The sequence below is a fragment of the Aotus nancymaae genome, unplaced genomic scaffold, assembly GCF_030222135.1.
Source record: "Aotus nancymaae isolate 86718 unplaced genomic scaffold, 86718_ANA_hifiasm-v0.15.2.pri h1tg000062l, whole genome shotgun sequence".
NCBI lineage: Eukaryota > Metazoa > Chordata > Mammalia > Primates > Aotidae > Aotus > Aotus nancymaae.
The window spans coordinates 32,137,672-32,160,153 of record NW_026988476.1 but is presented as its reverse complement, the minus strand read 5'-3'; the positions used below and the strand labels follow the sequence as shown (position 1 = coordinate 32,160,153).

The following is a 22,482-nucleotide window of genomic DNA, read 5'->3' as shown; positions in this document are numbered from 1 at the left end:
CTCACGCCTGTAATCCCAGCACTTTGGGAGGCTGAGGCGGGTGGATCACAAGGTCGAGAGATCGAGACCATCCTGGTCAACATGGTGAAACCCTGTCTCTACTAAAAATACAAAAAATTAGCTGGGCATGGTGGCGCATGCCTGTAATCCCAGCTACTCAGGAGGCTGAGGCAGGAGAATTGCCTGAACCCAGGAGGCGGAGGTGGCGGTGAGCCGAGATCGTGCCATTGCACTCCAGCCTGGGTAACAAGAGCGAAACTCAGTCTCAAAAAAATAAATAAATAAAATAAATTCTTTGGTTTATACCTTCCTCTCCAATCTCACTGTGGAGTCTTACTTCACAGGCCAAGATTACAAGGGTTTTTAACTAGCCTCCTGATGTGCAATCATATACTCCACTTCAATCTATAAACTCCTTAGTTTTGCATTCAAGTTCCTCTACTACCCACTTATATCTTACTTTCCAATTCTCGTCTACATGAATCACATGACTCAGTTAAGTCAAGCTTCTTGTTAATCCTTATTTTGAACCTTCCATAGGAAATGCTCTCACTGTTCCTCCTGGTTCATCAAATCCTTCTAATCACTCAAAGCCCAAACCAAATCCTACCTCTTCTATAAGATGCTCTCCAGCCCAATCTTTATCAGTTCTGTACACCTAGCCTTGGTGCCCATCACATAATCTAACATTAGATTTAATTAATTAATTAAATTAAAAATTAATTAATTAATTTTTATTTATTTATTTTTTTAAAGATGGGGTTTCACCATGATGGCCAGGCGGGCCTTGAACTCCTGACCTCAGGTTACTCCACCCACCTTGGCCTCCCAAAGTGCTAGGATTACAGGCGTGAGCCACCGCGCCCAGCCTAACATTAGATTTATATAGTTTTTATGTTTTGCCATTCTTTTCCAACTCTTCTACTTTTTTGGCCATCCCTCATGTGCCTACCACAAAATATATATTTTGTTAATACTCCTACTTTGAAAGGAAAAGAAAATAATTCCATCCTGCTCTCCGTCATTCAGATACACACTTGCCTATATTTCCCAACCTTTTCATGTATTACTACCAATTAAAATTGGAACTTGATCCCAGGATTCATCAAATGTAAGTCACAGTTTTCAATGAATACACACTACTTACACAATAAGTTGATGTTCCTAAAGGAGAGGCATCTTAGATTTATCTGAGAGTTCCTCATTTAGGCACAAACACACTTCTGACCTTAGCTAGCGGGAGAAAGTGGAGGACTCTCATTTATTTATTTTGAAATCATCTTAATTTATCAACTCACCTATTACATGGGCAGACACAAAGGCCACAGCATTTGTTGAGTTCTGTTAAAGTCTTCTCTGCTTCCCTCATGTCTTTATTTATTTGGTCCAAGCCTTCTTCTATGCGGTTTAGTTGTTCTAAGAATAAGTTGTGAAGTTACATTTTGTGTTCTATTCACAGTGTCAACCAGAAAATGCCATTATTATGGAGCAGGAAACTTCAACCTTGAATCTACCAATAACCCCTCACAGTGAATATGTCAGTGTCAAAAGGTATCAGAAGCTATTCAACATGAAAACAATCTTTCATGTACTGATCATGAGGCACCTAGCCTCTTGCTGTGGAAAAATTTGTTCTAAGAAACTTGTATATGGCTGGGTGTGGTGGCTCACACCTGTGATCCCAGCACTTTGGGAGGCCAAGGTGGGTGGATCACTTGAGGTCAGGAGTTCGAGACCAGCCTGGCCAATATGGTGAAACCCCGTCTCTAATAGAAGTACAAAAAATTAGCCCGGGATGATGGCAGGTGCCTGTAATCCCAGATACCTGGGAGGCTGAGGCAGGAGAATAGCTTGAACCCAGGAGGTGGAGGCTGCAGTTAGCCAAGATCGTGCCATTGCACTCCAGCCTGGGCAAGAGGAGCAAAACTCCAGAAAAAGAGAAGAAAGAAAGAGAGAAAGGAAGAAAGGAGAAAAGAAAAAAGAGAGAAAGAGAGCTCAAGAGAGAGAAAGAATATCATAATGTCTAAGGCACATATAACCAATGCACACAAAAAGCCATCCTGGCCTAACACATACTTGGTATATACAGTTGTGCATTGTTGCCTGCCATCCCAAATAGACAGTGAACATGATATAATTCAAATCAGAAGACAAGAAGTAAACATAGCATTCTTATTTTACAAAGGGAAGGCCCTCCCAAAGGCTGAAATTTATATGTGGCTAATTTGATAGAGCTTTTTGGCATCATAATCAAATTAAGAATTTCTGCTAATAATTTAACTCACCCCCTTGTTCATCCAGCATAGTGATGGTCTTGATTCCTACATCCTGAGACTAAAAGAAGGGGGGAAAAGGCTGATAGTACAACAAGACAAACCAAAAACAACAGAAACAAAACCTACAACAGCTGACAAATAGCAAGACAGGATCATTTAGAAACCTAAGTTCTCAGAGGATTAGAGCTACAGACAGAACTAGTATTCTTAAACTAACACACTTTAACATATTAGCTCCTCAAAATAGTTAAGTCACAAACTCATAGTGAATTCATCTTCTCTGTCATATTCCAATACTGTCAAAGGGAAAAACAGAAAAGGCCTATTACTGCATGGTTTGACAATTTCAGCAACTGTTGATTTCAAATAATAAAGTGTACTGATACATTACCCTTTAACACTAATTCCAGCCAGAAGTTTAGGATTTCTCCTAGAAATTTCTATACTTAAGTTGATGACTAACACTTTCTTACCTCACTGGCTAAACCCAGGATTCTCCTCGTACTTTCCAGAGACTAGGAAAAAACACAGAGTTTTTAGCATCCCAAAACAAGTAGGAAAAAAAATCTGATCACAGGCCTCATTCATGATGCTATTCTATTTTTAAAAATCACCAGCTCAGGCCGGGCACAGTTACTCACACCTACAATCCCAGCTCTTTGGCAGGCCAAGGCAGGAGGATTTCTTGAGTACTGGAGCTCAAGACCAGCCAGGCAACATAGTGAGACTCTGTCTCCTTTAAAGGAAAAAACAAAAAGAAATGCTAGCCCATCCCTCCCTTTAAAACAAAGCAATGGATGGGTACAGTGGCTCACACCTGTAATCCCAGCACTTTGGGAGGCTGAGGTAGGCAGATCATGAGGTCAGGAGTTCGAGACCAGCCTGACCAACACAGTGAAACCCCCGTCTCTACTACAAACACAAAACTTAGCCGGGCATGGCAGCGCATGCCTGTAATCCCAGCTACTCGGGAGGCTGAGGCAGGAGAACCATGTGAACCTGGGAGGCGAAGCTTGCAGTAAGCCAAGATCACACCATTGCACTCCAGCCTGGGCAACAAGAGAAAAACTGCATCTCAAAAAAAAAAAAAAATTAACGTAGGTAGAAATCTAAGTAAATTGCCGGGCACGGTGGCTCACACCTGTAATCCCAGCACTTTGAGAGACCGAGGCGGGTGGATCACGAGGTCAAGAGATCAAGACCATCCTGGCCAACATGGTGAAACCCCATCTCTACTAAAAAAAAAAAAAAAATACAAAAATTAGCTGGGCGTGGTGGCACGTGCCTGTAGTCCCAGCTACTTGGGAGGCTGAGGCAGGAGAATGGCTTGAACCCAGGAGGCAGAAGTTGCAGTGAGCCGAGGTCTTGCCACTGCATTCGAGCCTGGCTCCCGGCAACGGAGCGAGACTCTGTCTCAAAAAAAAAAAAAAAAAAAAAAAAAGATATCTAAGTAAATTACAGATATTAGGAAATGTTAAACAGAAGTCTAGCATTTCTCACATACATACTAGAGTATCTTTGTTGCACATAACTGTTAAGTAGTATTAATAATTACCTAAAAAAGATAAATCATACAAATTGTTTTCACTTTAGTTTTCTAGTGAGTTAAAAAGAAAAATAAAGCCGGGCGCGGTGGCTCACGCCTATAATCCCAGCACTTTGAGAGGCCGAGGCGGGTGGATCATAAGGTCAAGAGATCGAGACCATCCTGGTCAACATGGTGAAACCCCGTCTCTACTAAAAATACAAAAAATTAGCTGGGCATGGTGGTGCGTGCCTGTAATCCCAGCTACTCAGGAGGCTGAGGCAGGAGAATTGCCTGAACCCAGGAGGCGGAGGTTGCAGTGAGCTGCGATCACGCCATTGCACTCCAGCCTGGGTAACAAGAGCAAAACTCCGTCTCAAAAAAAAGAAAAGAAAAACTAGCAATGGCACTACGAATATGTTCTTTGATATTAACAGACTAGGAAGAGGCCAAAATGGTCCCTAAGAAGGTTCTCTCAGCCCTCCAGTATGAAAACTGAAATAGAATTATTTACTTATTTTAGGCAAAACATTTACCTCATCAGTAATCTGGTGAGCTCTCAGTTGAATTTCTTCTGATGACAGATTATCCATGATGCATCAAAACTCTATTAGGCATAGAAATGGAAATGTCGATATATAAGAATAACGACATATAAAAATTTATGTGAGCAACAAGTGTAGATTTATGGAATTTAGGAACATATCAGGAAAACAGGATAAAAGAATCTCTATATCTACTAGTCTATCACAAGTAAAGAAATTAAGACTGAGAGAGACTAAATGAATGTTTAACAAGAGTGCCAAGGCTGAACCCAAAATACAGGTTTTAGAACTTCTAGGGAAATACTTTTTAAAACAGGAAAGTGGACCCTCTACCTTGAGAAGCAAGGTATTAGGAAGACAAGCTTTAAAAGACTATTAAAATGAATTTTTGGTTGCTCAATGTTCTTCATGTGTTGTCTGAACATGGAAAAGCAGTAAGTGAAGAAAAGTCCAATTTAGTAAAGTAACAAAATTTGAAGTTATGTGCCGGAAGAACGTAGGAAACATTTCTAAATATGCCAGTTGTCCAGGCTACTCATTGGAGAAAATACTTTCACTCTCAACAAGAAAAGGGAAATGCTGGTACAAACAGCTCAGAAAAGACTAAGGTTTTTATTTTGCATTAGACTCTTCTCCTCCAATAACTTACATTGTTTGTTCTTTCAGTGGAGTCCCTGAGAAATCAAACAATTATTCTCCTATACACAGTAACTCAAAAAGAGATCTCATAGACATCCAAGCTACAAAATAAAACATTTTGTAGGTGTTATTCAGCGTGACTGTTATCTAATTCCTCTTTGAGAAGTCATGTGGAGTAATAACAAGCATTGTGCGACGTATCTAAGCTTTTTCTTTGTTATGTTTGCTAGCTTTGTATGAATTTTCTCAAAACTCATTTATCAAAGCTCACTGTCCATGAAACAGATAAACTCTGGTTCATATTACAGATTTGCCCCCAGGAATCTCACAATGTCTGGAGACACTTCATTGTCACAACTTGGGCCAGGTGGTGGGGGTGGTTGCTGGCATCTAGTAGGTAGAGGCAGAGAAGCTGCTAAACATCCTACAACACTCTTCAAGAAAGCCCTCCAGCAAAGAATAATCTGACCTAAAATGTCAAAGTGCTGAGGTGAGAAACCTTGCCATGAATATACTCATTGATAAGCAGGAAACCTAATTCCCTAAGAATGTACTGGACTGAATTCTTGGGAGGCAGAGATTTTATCTCTAACACCTAACAGGATCTGACGGTTGGTACTCCAAAAATAGCTGAAAGAACAAATAAGTAGAAAAACAGGGTGTACTCTCAAAGTATTTACGTGGCTCTTAGAAACAAAGCAGCATGTAACAGTAGCACAGGCCAGGTGCGGTGGCTCATGCCTGTAATTCCAGCAATTTGGGAGGCCGAGGCGGGCAGATCATGAGGTCAGGAGTTTGAGATCAGCCTGACAACATGATGAAATCCCGTCTCTACTAAAAACACAAAAATTAGATGGGCATGGTGGCCTGTGTACCTGTAATCCCAACTACTCAGGAGGCTGAGGCAGGAGAATTGCCTGAACATGGGAGGCAAAGGTTGCAGTGATCCAAGATCACGCCACTGCACTCCAGCCTGGGCAACAAGAGTGAGACTCTGTCTCAATAAAAGAAAAAAAAAACAAAAAAACAGCAGCACAAAGCCTGCAAATAATCACTAGAGCCACGAACCAAAAACTGCCATTGCAAGTGTATGATATGATCACATATAAATCTTTTTTTTTTTTTTTTGAGACGGAGTTTCGCTCTTGTTACCCAGGCTGGAGTGCAATGGCGCAATCTCGGCTCACCGCAACCTCTGCCTCCTGGGTTTAGGCAATTCTCCTGCCTCAGCCTCTTGAGTAGCTGGGATTACAGGCACGCGCCACCATGCCCAGCTAATTTTTTGTATTTTTAGTAGAGATGGGGTTTCACCATGTTGATCAGGATGGTCTCGATCTCTTGACCTTATGATCCACCCGCCTTGGCCTCCCAAAGTGCTGGGATTACAGGCGTGAGCCACCGCGCCCGGCCGATCACATATAAATCTTTTCTGTCACTTCTGGCCAGGCGTGGTAGCTCATGACTGGAATCCTAGCACTTTGGGAGGCTCAAGTCAGTGGATTGCTTGAGCTCAGGAATTGGAGTTAAGCCTGGGCAACATGGCAAAACCCCTTCTCTACCAAAAATACAAAAATTAGCTGGGCATGGTAACATACTCCTATAATCCCAGCTACTGGAGAGGCTGAGGTGGGCGGATCACTTGAGTCCAGGAAGTTGAGGCTGCAGTGAGTCAAAATCATGCCACTGCACTCCCGTCTGGATGACAGAGCAAGATCTTATCTCCAAATAAAAAAAAAAAATTAAATCTTTTCAGTCATTTCTAATTGAATCATTACTCTATCATTTTTATTTTTTATATTTTCAAAATGGAGTCTCGCTCTGTTGCCCAGGCTAAAGTGCAGTGGCACAATCTTGGCTCGCTGTAACCTCTGCCTCCCAGGTTCAAGCAATTCTCCTGCCTCAGCCTCCCGAGGAGCTGGAATTACAGGCATGTACCACCACGCCCTGCTAATTTTTATATTTTTACTACAAATGGGGTTTTACCATGTTGGCCAGGCTGGTCTCAAACTCCAGACCTCAGGTGATTCATCCACCTCAGCCTCCCAAAGTGCTGAGATTGCAGACATGAGCCCCCGAGACCAGCCTGAACCACCACATCCAGCCTTGTTTATAATTTTACTATCATAGCTAACTATTTTACGGTTTAAGATTTTGAGTCTTGATTAAAGCTATTAGTGCTCATGAAAAAAAGTATTTTAAGTTCCAAGTTGAAGTTTCTATCTTGCTTGCCATAGACTGTGGTTCAGGCAAAAGTTCTCACACTAAGATATAGTCAAGATATAAAGATATCATTCATTAGATATAAGCATAAAAGGAACCATATATTTTATTAATTTGCTAATTGTTTGAGTCTTTAGCTTTATCATACATACCTATGTCCATGCTACTACTCCTCTTGTGTCACTCTTTCCTATTTACAATTACAAAAATAAAATGGAGATTATTTTTTGCACCCTCTCACCTCCACATTTTTGCACACCTTTCCTTTCTATAATACCCCACTTCTGCCCCGGTAGCCTCATGCTTCTCCATCACTTCCTAAAGCCCCAACTGAGATACCTCTTCAAAGCCTGCCCTTCCCAGTCAGTAATGCTTTGAAGTTGTCTATTCCTATCATGTATAACACCTCAATGCCCGAAAGAGAAGAAAATATGAAAAATAATACACACTAATCAATTAGTGCCTGGAAAAGGCACCCTTAGTGAGGTTTTCAGATATAGTATCCTGTGGGTCAGGAGACATTATAGGGTAAGGAAGCCCAAATATCTCAAATTATGTAATTCTGTAATTTTATTCCTAGAGGTGATTCTTGACAATTACAAGTCAGTCTTTGCTAGCTTCCTAGTAAAACAAGCAAAACTCCAGAGTTACGACGTTTGAATGCACAACTGACCTCTGTCCTGCCTTCTTTAAAAGAAAAGAGAAAGCAAATGTAACCGGGAGATGGATAATGTGCAAAATCACTCCTGACATTGCAATGAGGTCATTCTGAAGGACACACCCTTTCAGTGAACTTCAAGTTCTGCTTAATTTTTTTTTTCTTCCTTAACCAGACAATACGCAAGACAAGGAGTAGGTGTCTGTAAAGTTCTCCCAAATTTGGCATGCTGACATCAGGATGCAGCTGCCTAAGATTACTCTGGATTCTTGAGGGTTTTGAGCACAAGATTACAGTGCGGTCGTCCCTCAGAGGATTGGATTCGGGACTGCCTGTGGATATAAAAGTTGGCCCTCTGCAGATGGGAGTTTTACATACAAGAATACCATATTTTCTTTTCTTTTCTTTTTTTTTTCGAGGGAAGATCTCACTCTGTCACCCAGGTTGAAGAGCAGTGGTACAATCAGGTTCACTGCAGTCCTGACCTGCCAGGCTCAAGCAATCCTCCCTAGCCCCTTGAATAGCTGGGACTAAAGGTGCATGCACCACACCCAGCTAATTTTTAAGTTGTTTTTTAGAGACAGGGTCTCACTATGTTATCCAGGCTGATCTCAAACTCTTGGGCTCAAGCAATCCTCCCACCTCGGCCTCCCAAAGTCCTGGAATTATAGGGACAAGCTACTGCACCCTACTGAATATATTTTCTATCTGCATTTGGTTGTAGATGTAGAACCTGCTGATATAGAGGGCTGACTGTATTTACTGAAAAAAACTTTACGTATAAGTGGACCCAGCAGTTCAAGCCCCTGTTGTTCAAGGATCAACTGTATATGAAAGTAAGAGAGTCAAAATAGAATTGTAAGGGGGAGGACAGAGAGGGACAAGGAATAATACTCCCCAAGTTCTTATTGGCCTTTGCAAGTTTGCAAAGGGCCAGAGAGAATGTAACCTAGAATTAGCTACATAGTTTTACTCATACTTATTATTATCTGCAGACATATTCTTTATGGAATCAGGAAAAGGTTACCCAGAATATTAGAGAAAAGATAACTGGTGGGGTGGGATGAAAAATAAAACATAGGCCAGGCGCGGTGGCTCACGCCTATAATCCCAGCACTTTGGGAGGCCGAGGCAGGTGGACCACGAGGTCAGGAGTTCAAGATCAGATTGGCTAACATGGTGAAACCCCATCTTTACTAAAAAATACAAAAATTAGCTGGGCAGGGTAGCTCGTGCCTGTAATCCCAGCTACTTGTGAGGCTGAGGTAGGAGAACTGTTTGAACTGGGACCCAGGAGGTAGAGGCTGCAGTGAGCCGAGATCGCACCACTGCACTCCAGCCTGGGCTACAGAGTGAAACTCCATCTCAAAAAAAAAAAAAAGAAGAAAGAAAGAAAGAAAAAGAAAATATCAGTTAACACAAAGATGCCATTAAATGTACTTTTCTCAGAGTTAATCTAATCTATTTAATACTTGGGTCATTTTTCCAGTGCTCCTGGGAATTTATACTATGCTAATTGTGTGCGTTTGAGAGGAAAATGCAAGATTTTCTGAGTGCTTTTACACTCTATTTCTCATGCTATGGTTCACTTGGGCTTAGTAAAAGACTCCTAATTTGACCTTTTTCTTTTCTAATTTTAAACTAGGCAGGAAAGAGAAGTTCACTGAGTGCCTCTTAGATATGAAATAGCCTACTATTTATCTGACTTATTATCTCTGTTATACTATTTTACAGATGGAGAAACTAAGGCTCAGTTTAAGTAACTTGCCCAAGGTGACTGAGTCAGTAAAGAGCAGACTGATTAAGCCAGAATCTACTTGCAAACTAAGTATAGTTCATGGTCTGGTAAAGAGTCTTTCTGGAGCTGGCAGTGGTGGCACATGTTTGTAATCCCAGTACTTTGGGAGGTGAAGGCAGGAGATTGCCTGAGGCCAGGAGTACAAAACCAGTCTGGGCAACACAGTGAGACCTCTAAAAATAATCAAAAAATTAGCTGGGCATGGGGGCACCTGCCTGAAGTCCCAGGTACTCAGAAGGCTGAGGCACAAGAATTACTTGAACTCAGGAGGCAGAGGGTGCAGTGAGCCGAGATGGTGCCACTGTCCTCTAGCATGGGTGACAGACTAAGACCCTGTTTCAAAAAAAAAAGAGAGAGAGGATCTTTCTGTTGACTGTATCCACTGCCCCCTTAACAAATAACAAATCACATGAGAGCTGCTGAATATTGGAAAATAGGCCAAACAATCCTATCTGATGGCTCGTTTCAAAATTTCAGATGCTTTCTATAGTAAGACCATGAAATTTTATCTCTTCTACAGACTCAAATAAGACAATTAAATTGAAGGAGAAATAGAAAGACCAGAGTAATCATGGTTTTCAACTGTCTTCTAGTATTTTAGAAACCGAAAATAATCTACATTAATTTAGAAAATGAGAAGAAGCCAGGTATAGTGGCTCACGCCTGTAACCCCAGCACTTTTGGAGGCTGAGACAGGAAAACTGCTTGAGGTCAGTTTGAGCCACCCTAGGCTACACAGCAAGACCCTGTCTCCACAAAAAACAACAACAAAAATAGCCAGGTGTGGTGATCAGTGCCTGTAGTCCCGGTTACTTGGAAGGCTAAGTTAGGAGGTTCACTTTAACCTGGGAGTTCATGGCTGCAGTGAGCCATGATCCCCACTACACTCCAGCCTGCCTAACAGAGCAAGATCCCAAAGAAAGAAAAGAAATAGGAAGGAAGGAAGGCAAGGAGGGAGGGAGGGAGGGAAAGGGAGGGAGAGAAGGAAAGAGGGAACAGAAAGCAAGCAAGCAAAAGGCCAGTCATAGAGGCTAACGCCTGTAATCCCAGCACTCTGGGAGGCCAAGGCAGGCGGATCACCTAAGGTCAGGAGTTCAAGACCAGACTGGCCAATATGGTAAAACCTTGTCTCTACTGAAAATACAAAAATTAGCTGAGCGTGATGATGTAATCCCAGCTATTTTGGAGGCTGAGGCAGAAGAGTTGCTGGAAGCCAAGAGGTGGAGGTTACAGTGAGCCAAGGTCACGCACCTGTACTCCAGCCTGGGCAATAGCAAGACTCCACCTCAAAAAAAAAAAAAAAAAGGCAAGCAGAAAGGAAGTAAAAGAAAGCGAAGAAAGGAAGAAAGGAAAAGTAAATATGCTTCTTGGAAAGAAATACACAGAAAAAAGGTCCTGGAATTTAAATAAGGCCTTGGAAGATCCATGTGGCTTCATTTGTAAAACTGGAGAGCTAGTAACGAAGTAATGAATAAAGAGTACTTTAAGTCACCATCAGGCTGTGTGCAGCGGCTCCGGCCTGTAATCCCAGCACTGTGGGAGGTAGAGGTGGGGAGATCACTTGAGGCCAGTAGTTCGAGACCAGCCTGGCCAATATGGTAAAACCCCATCTGTACTAAAAGAAAAATACAAAAATTAGGCGAGTGCATTAGTGCACGTTTGTGTCTTGAGCCTGGAAGATGGAGGCTGAAGTGAGCCGAGACACAATGCACTCCACTCCAGCCTGGGTGACAGAGCAAGACTCTGTCTCAAAAAAAAAAAAAAAAAAAAAAAAAATTATGATCAATCTCACAGGGTCCTGCCAAGAATGATTTTATAAAATCTTTTTATACCAGTAAACAAGGATTTTGCAGCTAAAATATTCTACCAAATTAGTTTCCTGCCTTATTCCTTCTCTGAAAATTAATCACAAAAAAGTTCCTCAATGAGTTACACTCAAAATGGTTTTTATTACCATACTTTTAAGTTCAGCATTCTCTCTGGCTTATTTTGATAGAAGGCTACTTCCATGGTAACCAAAGCATCTGCAACAAGTGGAAACTTTTGTGATAGCAGGATAACATAGTGGGTGAGAGAGGGAACTCCAGCATTCAAATTCCGGTCTCACAGTGTATTTGTTGTGTGACCTCCAGGAAATTACCTAACCCCACTAAAACTCAGTTTCTGTATTTGTAAAACAGAGATAACATTCTATTTCATTGTTTTTTTTTTTTGTGAAGATTAAAAAGAGATGATCTGTGCAAAGTACTTGGTACAATGCTTTGCACATGGCTGGTATCCAATGTTAGCCATTATTTTAATATTTTTACTGAAGTGGAAATAAATAGTAGGCAAACAAAAGGAAAGTAACAAGGTTGAATATGAGTGACATTTATGTAAATGCAGCTGAAAGTAACAGCTACTAAATATTAATAGTTACATCTGCAAGGCTAAATTTGAATATTAAAGTTGATGATACTGTATAGTCTATATACAACTTTATTTTTGAGATAGAGTCTCACTTGGTTTATTTTATTTTTCTGAGACTAGTCTTGCTCTGTAGCCCAGGATGGAGTGCAGTGGTGCAATCTTATCTAACTGCAACCTCTGCCTCCCAGGTTCAAGCGATTCTCCTGCCTCAGCCTCCCCAGTAGCTGGGATTACAGGTGCCTGCCACCATATCTAGCTTTTTTTTTTTTTTTTTGAGACGGAGTCTTGATGTTGTCCCCCAGGCTGGAGAGCAATGGTGCAATCTTGGCTCACTGCAACCTCTGCCTCCTGGGTTCCAGCAATTCTCCTGCCTCAGCCTCCCGAGTAGCTGAGATTACAGGCACCCACCACCATGTCTGGTTAATTTTTGTATTTTTAGTAGAGATGGGGTTTGACCATGTTGGCCAGGCTGGTCTCAAAACTCCTGACCTCAGGTGATCCACACGCCTCGGCCTCCCAAAGTGCTGGGATTACAGGTGTGAGCCACCCTACCCAGCCGTATTTTTTTTCTTTCTTTCTTTCTTTCTTTTTTAGAGACTGAGGCTCACTCTGTTGCCCAGGCTGGAGTTCAGTGGCACGATCTCAGCTCACTGCAACCTGTGCCTCCTGGGTTCAAGTGATTCTCCTGCCTCAGCCTCCTGCGTAGCTGGGATTACATGAAGTCAACCTCAAGTGATCCGCCTGCCTTGGCCTCCCAAAGCGCTGGAATTACAGGAGTGAGCCACAGCACCCAGCCAGGATCTCACTTTGTTGCCCAAGCTGGGGAGTACAGTGGTGCAACTTACCAGGCTTGAGTGATCCTCCTGCCTCAGCCCCCCAAGGAGCTGGGACTACAAGTGTGCACCACCATGCCCAGCTAATTTTTGTGTTTTTTGGTAGAGATGGGGTTTTGCCATGTTGCCCAGGCTGCTCTGGAATTTCTGGGCTCAAGCTATCCATCCACCTGAGATTACAGGTGTAAGCCACCACCAAGCCAGCTATATATAACTATTTTCATGTCAGTCATGAGTCTGCACACATCGAGACAGTTACCAAACAGGCTTACATTAAACCAAGTTTCCATTCGCAGGCAACTCTGTAGATAAAAATATACATAGATTCGCATGTCTAAAAAAAATAGAAGTTTTCCTTAAATAGTTCTTTCTTTTCTGGCTAAGTCTGGGTAAACAAGGTGGCACAAACAACAAAAAGGGGATTAGGTTATGAAGAAGATTAGTATATACGGTGAATAAATCAAATATGTATTATAATTACGGAGAAAAAATATATAGGTAGAAAAAAGTTTGGTAGGGAATTAACAAAATACTGCCAATAGCTGTGTGGTATTAGTAAAATTAAGAGTGATTTTTCTTCCTTTCCCAATTTTCCAAGTAGTTAGCAATGTAGTTATATTTTAAATTTCATACATTTATTTTCATCATAAAATATGACAGATTATAACAATCAAGAAAACAGATTTATAAGTTTACAGAGCACAAAAACTACAGGTGTGTGCCACCACACCTGTTTTTTGTTTGTTTGTTTGTTTGTTTTTTCTGATTTTTTGTAGAGGCAGGGTCTCACTATGTTGCCCAGGCTAGTCTCAAATTCCTAAGATAAAGTGATGCTCCTGGCTTGGTCTCCCTTCTGGCTTGGCCTCCCAAAGTGCTAGGATTACAGGTCTGAGCCACTTTGCCTGGCAAGGGTCTCATTTATGTTAAGGATAGCTTCCTCCTTTTACTTCCTCTCTCAGGTTTCCTTTCTATCTCCTTCTACACAAACAACTTTAACCATTTTTATTTATAGGCCCCAAAACTATGCAAATATATGTATTTTTCTCTTTTTAAAAATTCTTTTCGTTTTATCATACAAAGTCTATAACTCAAATGCAAATATAATAAGTATATCACAGAATCATATCTATTAAACAGATTGGTTTCAGGCTGGGCACAGTCACAGTGGTTCACGTCTGTAATTGCAGCACTCTGGGAGGACAAGGCGGGGAAATCACCTGAGGTCAGGAGTTCAAGACCAGCCTGGTCAACACGGTGAAATCTCATCTCTATTAAAACATACCAAAAAATTAGCTGGGTATGGTGGTGGGTGCCTGTAACACCAGCTACTCAGGAGGCTGAGGCAAGAGAATCAGTTGAACCCAGGAGGCAGAGGTTGCAATGAGCCAACATTGCGCCACTGCACTCCAGCCTCAGGACAGAGTGAGACTCCATCTCAAAAAAAAAAAAAAAAAGAAAAAGCTTGGTTTCAAAGTACACTGAAGCACATGATTCAAGACAGAAATCATATTAACGAGTTGGAAAGTACCACTAAAAACCAGGAACCAAAAAGAAAACCAAAATTACATTTTCAGGCCTATAGTCCTAGCTATTAAGGAGGCTCAGGCAGGAGGATCACCTGAGCCCAGTAGTTTAAATGTAACCTGGACAACAAAGCAAGACCCTGACTCTAATTACAAAAAAAAAAAAAAATTATACTTCAGTTTTACAGAAGCACCTATGGTAACTTAATTGCTTGATGTCCAACAGCTTGTCTTTTAAGTCCCTGTCAAATTTGAAACTTCCACAATTCTACTCTAAGTGACCCAGGAGTAATCCTGGGGAGGCAGATGTAGGTTTGATTATAATCAATTATATTAACCCTATTTATGAGAATGGTTGTGTGAACAGAATGGGGATGTTCTATGTGAAAGATAAGAACGGGGCTCAAGAGCCAGAAGCTGGCAATCTACCCAGGAACAGACAATATCACAGGCATAAGAGTGGTATCTGTCAGGGACATACCAATTGTGGGGTGAGAACAATTGGCAAGGATTCACCCTGCCTGAATAAAATATTCACCGAAACCATTCACATAGTTTAGCTCTTATTTAGTTCACTTACATGCCTTATTTATTTAGGTAGAGATAGGGTGTCTCACTATGTTGCCCAGGCTGGTCTTGAACTCCTGGCCTCAAGATTCTTCTGCCTTAGACTCCCAGAGTACCAGAAGGCATGAGGTATCACACCCAGCCACTTAGATGCCCTCTGGTTAGTTTTTCAAATATTCTGATATTAGAAGTCAGAAGCTACAGACAGAGCACATAAGCACTCATTTCCCCAGAAAAGGATATTCCCACAGAACACTGAAAGAGTGGCATTCTTGCTTATACAAAAGACCATATAGTATAGTGGTTATGTACCCAATATCTGAAGGCATAATGGTTTCAAATCCTAACTACTGTTTACATAACTTTTCTGTGCTTGTTTCCCTATTAAATGAGAATAATAATGCTTACTCTAAGTGTTGTTACATGGATGGACTGAGCTAATTCATACACACTATTTAGAGCAGTGCCTCGCACACAGTGCTCAATAAAACTATTATAACTTTTCATAATAATTATTAAACATATCTCATGATTTTGGCCAAATATAGTGGCTTATGCTTATAATCTCAGCACATTAGGAGGCTGAGGCAAAAGGATTGGTTGAAGCCAGGAGTTTGAGACCAGCCTGAGTAATAAGGCAAGTCCCCCATTGCTACACACACACATACACACACACACACACAAAAAAAAAAACCAGGCCTGGTGGCATGCACCTGTAGTCCCAGCTACTCAGGAGGCTGAAGCAAGAGGATCACTTGAGCTCAGCAGCTTGTGGCTGCAGTGAGCTATGATCATGCCACTGCACTCCAGTCTTGGTGACAGAGAAGACTCTCTTAAAAAACAAACAAACAAACCACAAACACCTCCTGATTCTGATTTCTGTGAGTCAAAATCCAAGTATGATCAAGTCCAAAAAATTATGATTTTAAATTATCAAAAAAAAAAATGCTACAATATAAGGATTCAGTTGTCAGGCAAGAATATAAAGTATGTGTGTGTGTGCATGTATGGAGGGCAGAGGATGGCTTTAAAAGGCAGACAGGGCCGGGCGCGGTAGCTCACGCCTGTAATCCCAGCACTTTGGGAGGCCGAGGCGGGTGGATCACGAGGTCAAGAGATCAAGACCATCCTGGTCAACATAGTGAAACCTCGTCTCTACTAAAGATACAAAAAATTAGCTGGGCATGGTGGCGCGTGCCTGTAATCCCAGTTACTCAGGAGGCTGAGGCAGGAGAATTGCCTGAACCCAGGAGGCGAAGGTTGCGGTGAGCCGAGATCGCGCCATTGCACTCCAGCCTGGGTAACAAGGGCGAAACTCCGTCTCAAAAAAAAAAAAAAAAAAAAAAAAAAGGCAGACAGAACACATATTGAGAAGGGCTTTGTATACTTTACCAAGAAGTTTGAAATTTATTTTGCTATGCTGCCTAGGTTGGTCTTGAACTCCCGGCCTCAAGCGATGATCCCACTTCGGCCTCCCAAGTTGCTGGGACTACAGACATACCATCACACTTGGCTTGAGTTTTGATAAGTATTGAAAGGCCATCTAAAGTAATTTCAATTTCCAAAACACTGTCAAAACAAATTTAAACAAACTTTACATCTAAGTTACGGAACTCACTGAAAGTAACAAGGGAGAGAATTCTGGAAAAACATAGGAATCGCTGATTTAAATACTTTAGTAGCAACACAACCTAAATTGAAACCCAAACCAAAATGTGACTCTAAATGAGTACAAATGGGCTTCTTCTACTCCTAATATTTAAAAATATACAGTACATGCTGTTTCCTGGCTCCATTATCTACTTCCTCCAATTGTTGGAGGCACTTGATACATCTGTTTCAAGTTTCTACCTACCACAGCAAAGAAAAGAATAGTCCTGGCTGGTCCACATATAGTGGTTTATGCCTGTAATCCCAGCAGTCTGAGAGGCAGAGGCGGGTGGATCATCTGAGGTCAGTAGTTTGAGACCAGCCTGGCTAACATAATGAAACCCCGTTTCTTTTTTTTTTTGAGACGGAGTTTCGCTCTTGTTACCCAGGCTGGAGTGCAATGGCGCAATCTCGGCTCACTGCAACCTCCGCCTCCTGAGTTCAGGTAGTTCTCCTGCCTCAGCCTCCTGAGTAGCTGGGATTACAGGCACGCGCCACCATGCCCAGCTAATTTTTTATTTTTATTTTTAGTAGAGACGTGGTTTCACCATGTTGACCGGGATGGTCTCGATCTCTTGACCTCGTGATCCACCCGCCTCGGCCTCCCAAAGTGCTGGGATTACAGGCTTGAGCCACCGCGCCCGGCCATGAAACCCCGTTTCTGCTAAAAATACAAAAAATTAGCTGGGCGTGGTGGCGCATGCCTGTAATCCCAGCTACTCCCAGACTGAGGCAGGAGCACAGTTTGAACCTGGAAGGCGGAGGTTGTAGTGAGCCAAGATTGCGCGCCATTGCACTCTGGCTTGGGCAATAAGAGTGAAACTCCATCTCAAAAAAAAAAAAAAGAGCAGTCCTTGTCATCCGCCCCTCTATCAACCTATAGACCTGGAAACAAAATATAATGATGGAATAAAAAGTTCAGCACCCTTGGAGATAAGCAATGTTATATATTATACATGCTATCAAATACATAATGTGGAGTGCAAACATAGCTCAAAAACAGATGTTCAGAATGTTGGAGATAAATGAACCAAATGAGGGAGAAAAAAAAGCCTGAATTCAGAAGAAAAAAAAAAGGCAGCTGATTTCACAAAAATATCAAAGAGCAAACATCCTCTTTTTCCTTTTTGCTATTCTAATCTACCCCAGCCTTGACCTCCCAGGCTCAAGTGATCCTCCACCTCAGCCTTCTGAGTAGCTGGGATCACAGGCACCAAGCACCAGGCCTAGCTAGTTTTTTAAAAAAAATTTTTGTAGAGACAGTCTTGCCATGTTGCCCAGGCTGGTCTCAAATTCCTGGGCTCAAGCTATCCTTTTCCCTCAGCCTCCCAAAGTGCTGGGATTACAGGCATGAGCCACTGCCCGGCCCTAATCTACTTTCATCTGGTGGAACAAGTTAAATTTGCTAGAATTGTGTCAAGATAATGAACACCATAATAAAGATCACAGAATTTTCAAGACTATTAGCTTTGGTTCAGTCTTCATTTTATTTTAAAAATGAGCTGATTGGGACTCCATGTTTGGGTCCCCTTCCACGAACACTCCCTTCGTGGAAGCTGTTTTTCTCTCTCCTGGATTTTTCCTCTGGAGTCCCCTTCCACACTCATGGAAGCCTGTCTTCCCCTCCTAAACTCTATCTCTCTCTATTCCCTTCCATGCAGTGTGGAAGCTGCTTTCCTCTCCTGGATTCCATCTTTCTGGATTGTCTCACTCAGTGTGAGAGTTAACTGTTTCTTTCTCTCTCCTTCTCCTGTTTCTCTCTCTCTTTAAATAAATCACTTTCTACAAATGAAAGAAAAAAAAAAAATGAGCTGATTAGGCCCAAAGCAGTATTTTCCAAAGTACAGAGCAAGAATATGATTTTAGCTGTTACATATAGAAGAGTTGCATATTTAACAGTTATGTATTTATTACAATGGATACTTAAAAAGGTATATAATACATAAAAACCATGATTTCACAGATTATCACTTTGGAAGTAGGTAATGTTTTTTTAAAAAGCCTATCAAACATGAAGTAGAATAATAACAGTACTCTAAATGGCAAAAAATATGATGTGGTATGACTCACAGGTGAAGACTCAATAGCTGTCCCATGAGTACAGGCCTGTTTTTGTTTACTTTCTTTCTGGTTCTAGGTTGTGTTCTGAATGATTAGAAGAGATTTGACCTTTAGTTAAATGAGCTTGTGTACTGTACCTAAGTTCATTCAGAGTACAAGAAACAAACACCAAGATGCATACAGAAATTCCACTGTTGATATGAAGCAGTGTAATATTGTTAGGAAAATAATGGCACAGTAAGTCATCCTTATGCTGGAACTATAACACCAATTTTCTAGTGCATAAACCCATACTACAAGCACCTAAAAAAAAAAACCTAGCAAGACAAATATTCAAGCTGCAGGCTAAGTTATACAGTCACTTAAATTACTTTCACATGACCTGTCACAGGAGTATGGCAACATAAGGTGTTTCTCTTATTTGCTGATATTTCTTTGTCTTTTTTTTTTTTTTTTTTTTGAGACAGACTCTCGCTCTGTCTCCCAGGCTGGAGTTCAGTGGCACAATCTCGGCTCACTGCAACCTCCACCTACCAGGTTCAAGCAATTCTCCTGCCTCAGCCTCCGGAGTAGCTGGGATTACAGGAATGCACCACCATGTCTGGCTAATTTTTCTATTTTTAGTAGAGACCATGTTTCAATATGTTGGCCAGGCTGGTTTTGAACTCCTGACCTTGTGGTCTGCCCACCTCAGCCTCCCAAAGTGCTGGATTACAGGCGTGAGCCACTGCACTTGGAGCTAGTATTTCTACAAATGCATTCCTTCTCATTACAGCTTGCCAAAAGAACAAATGACAAATGATCATTTGGATGCCTTAGGCATCAACTTTGCTGGTGGCAGAAATATTAATTTTTCTTATTTTACTATAAAATATTTTAAGATTAGATTTCAAAGTATTCTAGCTAGTGATGTCTCATGAATTTCAAGTGTTGTATTTTCCAGGATAGGCAAGAACATGGGCAAACCACTTGTATCTGGCCATATATGCACTATTTTTTTTTCTTTTTTTCTTTGAGACAAAGTCTCGCTCTGTCACCCAGGATGGAGTAAAGTGGTGTAATATCTGCTTGCTACAACCTCCGCCTCCCAGGTTTAAGTGATCCTCCAGCCTCAGCCTCCCAAGTAGCTGGGATTACAGGCATGTGCCACCATGCCCAGCTAATTTTTGTATTTTTTAGTAGAGACAGGGTTTCACTATGTTGGCCAGGCTGGTCTCAAACTCCTGACCTATGGTGATCCACCCACCTCAGCCTCCCAAGGTGCTGGGATTACAGGCGTGAACCACTGCACCTGGCCATATATGCACTATTATTATTTTACTGGGACATCCAGAACAAGTCTTAATAGCAGCAGAGCAGATGGAGTAATACCATTCTCAATTCCTGAAACATCTGCTACTAAGAAGCTACACTATCTTTACATGGCTGAGGGAACACTATCAGAAAGCTGCCAGTATCCAAACTCCCCTCTCCCAGTCACAGTCCCTTGGCCCTGACATGGTTTGGCTATGTCCTCACCCAAATCTCATCTCGAATTGTAATCCCCAGCGGTATGTGGAGGGACCTGATAGGTGACTAGATCAAGGGGCGGTTTCCGCATGCTATTCTCATGATAGTGAGTGAGTTCTCAAGAGATGTGAATGGCCTTATAAGGGGCTCTTCCCCCTTCACTCTCTATCTCTTTCCTGCCGCCTTGTGAAGAAGGTACTTGTTTCTCCTTTGCCTTCCACCATGATTTTAAGTTTCTTGAGGCCTCCGCAGACATGCGGAACTGTGAGTGGATTAAACCTCTTTCCTTTATAAATTACCCAGTCCCAGGTATTTCTTTATAGCAGTGTGACAACAGACTAATATCATAAATTGGTACTAGGATTGGGGCACTGCTATAAAGATAACCTGAAAATGTGTAAGTAACTTTGGAACTGGGTAATGGGCAGAGGCTGGAACAGTTTAGAAAGCTCAGAAGAAAATGGGAAGATACGGGAAAATCTGGAAATTCCTAGAGACTTGTTGAATGGCTTTGACCAAAATGCTGATAGTGATATAGACAATGAGGTCCAGGCTGAGGTAGTCTCAGATGGAGATGAAGAACTTACTAGGAACTGGAGTAAAGGTCACTCTTGCTATGCTTTAACAAAGAGACTGGCGGCATTTTGCCCCTGCCCTAGAGATCTGTGGAACTATGAACTTGAGAGACATGATTTAGGATATCCAGTAGAAGACATTTCTAAGAAAGTGTTCAAGAGGTGACAGCAAAACGGTCTGGAAAATTTGCATCCTGACCATGTAATAGAAAAGAAAAACCCATTTTCTGAGGAGAAATTTAAGCCACCTGCAGAAATGTGCATAAGTAACAAGGAGCTGAATGTTAATCACCAAAACAATGGGAAAAATGTCTCCAGTGCATGTCAGAGATCTTCAAGGTAGCCCCTCCCATCACAGGACCTGAGGCCTAGGAAGAAAAAATGGTTTCTTGGGCAGCCTCAAGACTTGGGGCCCTGAGTCCCAGCTGCTCTAGCTCCAGTGGTGGCTACAAGCAGCCAAGGTATAGCTTGGGCTGTTGCTTCAGAGGGTGCAAGCCCCAAGCCTTGGTGGCTTCCACATGGTGCTGGGCCTGCAGGTGCACAGAAGTCAAGAAGTGAGGTTTGGGAACCTCTGTCTAGATTTCAAAGAATGTGTGGAAATGCTTGGATGTCCAAGCTGAAGTCTGCTGCAGGGAAGAGCCTTCATGGAGAATCACTGCTCAGGGGGTGCATAAGGAAAATGTGGGGTTAGCTCCCCCATAGAGTCCCCACTGGGGCACTGCCTAGTGGAGCTGGAGGGCCACCATCCTCCAGACTCCAGAACAGCAGGTCTACAAACAGCTTGCACCATGCACCTGAAAAAGCTGCAGGCACTCAATGCCAGCCCAGGAGGGCAGCCTCTGGGCTTGAACCCTACAAAGTCACAAGGGCAGAGCTGCCTAAGGCCTTGGGAGCCCACCCTTTGCATCAGAATGCCCTGGATGTGAGACATGGAGTCAAAGGAGATTAGAATAAGCTTTAAGATGTAATGACTGCCCCACTGGATTTTTGACTTGCATAGGGCCAGCAGCCTCTTTGTTTTGGCCAATTTCATCCATTTGGAATGGGAGCATTTATCAATGCCTGTTCCCCCATAACATCTTAGAAGTAACTAACTTGCTTTTAATTTTACAGGCTCCTAGGCAAAAGGGACTTGTCTTGTCTCAGATGAGACTTTGGACTTGGACTTTTGGGTTAATACTGGAATGAGTTAAGACTTTGGAGGCCTGTTGGGAAGGCATGATTGTTTTTCGAACTATGAGGACATGAGATTTGAAAGGGGCCAGGGGAGCCGGGTGCAGTGGCCCAGGCCTGTAATCCCAGCACTATGGGAGGCCAAGGCGGGTAGATCATGAGGTCAGGAGTTCTCAACCAGCCTGGCCAATATGGTGAAACCCTGTCTCTACTAAAAAATAAAATTAGCCAGGCATGGTGGTGCAGGCCTGTAGTCCCAGCCACTCAGGAGACTGAAGCAGGAGAATGGCTTGAACCCAGGAGGCAGAGATTGCAGTGAGCCGAGATCACGCCACTGCACTCCAGCCTGGGCGACAGAGTGAAACTTCATCAAATAGAAAGAAAGAAAGAAAAAGAGAGACAGCACACAAGCAAGCAAGCAAGGACAGAATGATATAGTTTGGCTATCTATAATCTCATCTCAAATCTGGTGGGAGGTGATTGGATTATGGGGGTGGTTTCTCCCATGTTGTTCTCAAGAT

At 42.2% G+C, this 22,482-nt stretch overlaps 1 protein-coding gene across 5 annotated transcripts in view; it reads right to left on the bottom strand.

Annotated features, from left to right (window-relative positions):
• SNAP23 (synaptosome associated protein 23) overlaps nt 1-22,482 on the bottom strand; it is a 40,559-nt gene that overhangs the window by 16,824 nt on the left and 1,253 nt on the right. Inside the window, exons 2-7 of one of the 5 annotated variants that reach the window (XM_064365948.1) lie at nt 18,714-18,788; nt 7,358-7,395; nt 4,338-4,408; nt 2,750-2,791; nt 2,286-2,334; nt 1,299-1,416 (exon numbers count right to left, since the gene is read on the bottom strand). In XM_064365948.1, the coding sequence (XP_064222018.1) occupies nt 1,299-1,416; nt 2,286-2,334; nt 2,750-2,791; nt 4,338-4,394 (266 nt within the window). In that variant the 5' untranslated portion in view covers nt 4,395-4,408; nt 7,358-7,395; nt 18,714-18,788. The remainder of the gene's footprint in view (nt 1-1,298; nt 1,417-2,285; nt 2,335-2,749; nt 2,792-4,337; nt 4,409-7,357; nt 7,396-18,713; nt 18,789-22,482) is intronic. The other 4 variants (XM_012442256.3, XM_012442255.2, XM_012442258.2 and 1 more) reach the window with 4 other exon arrangements.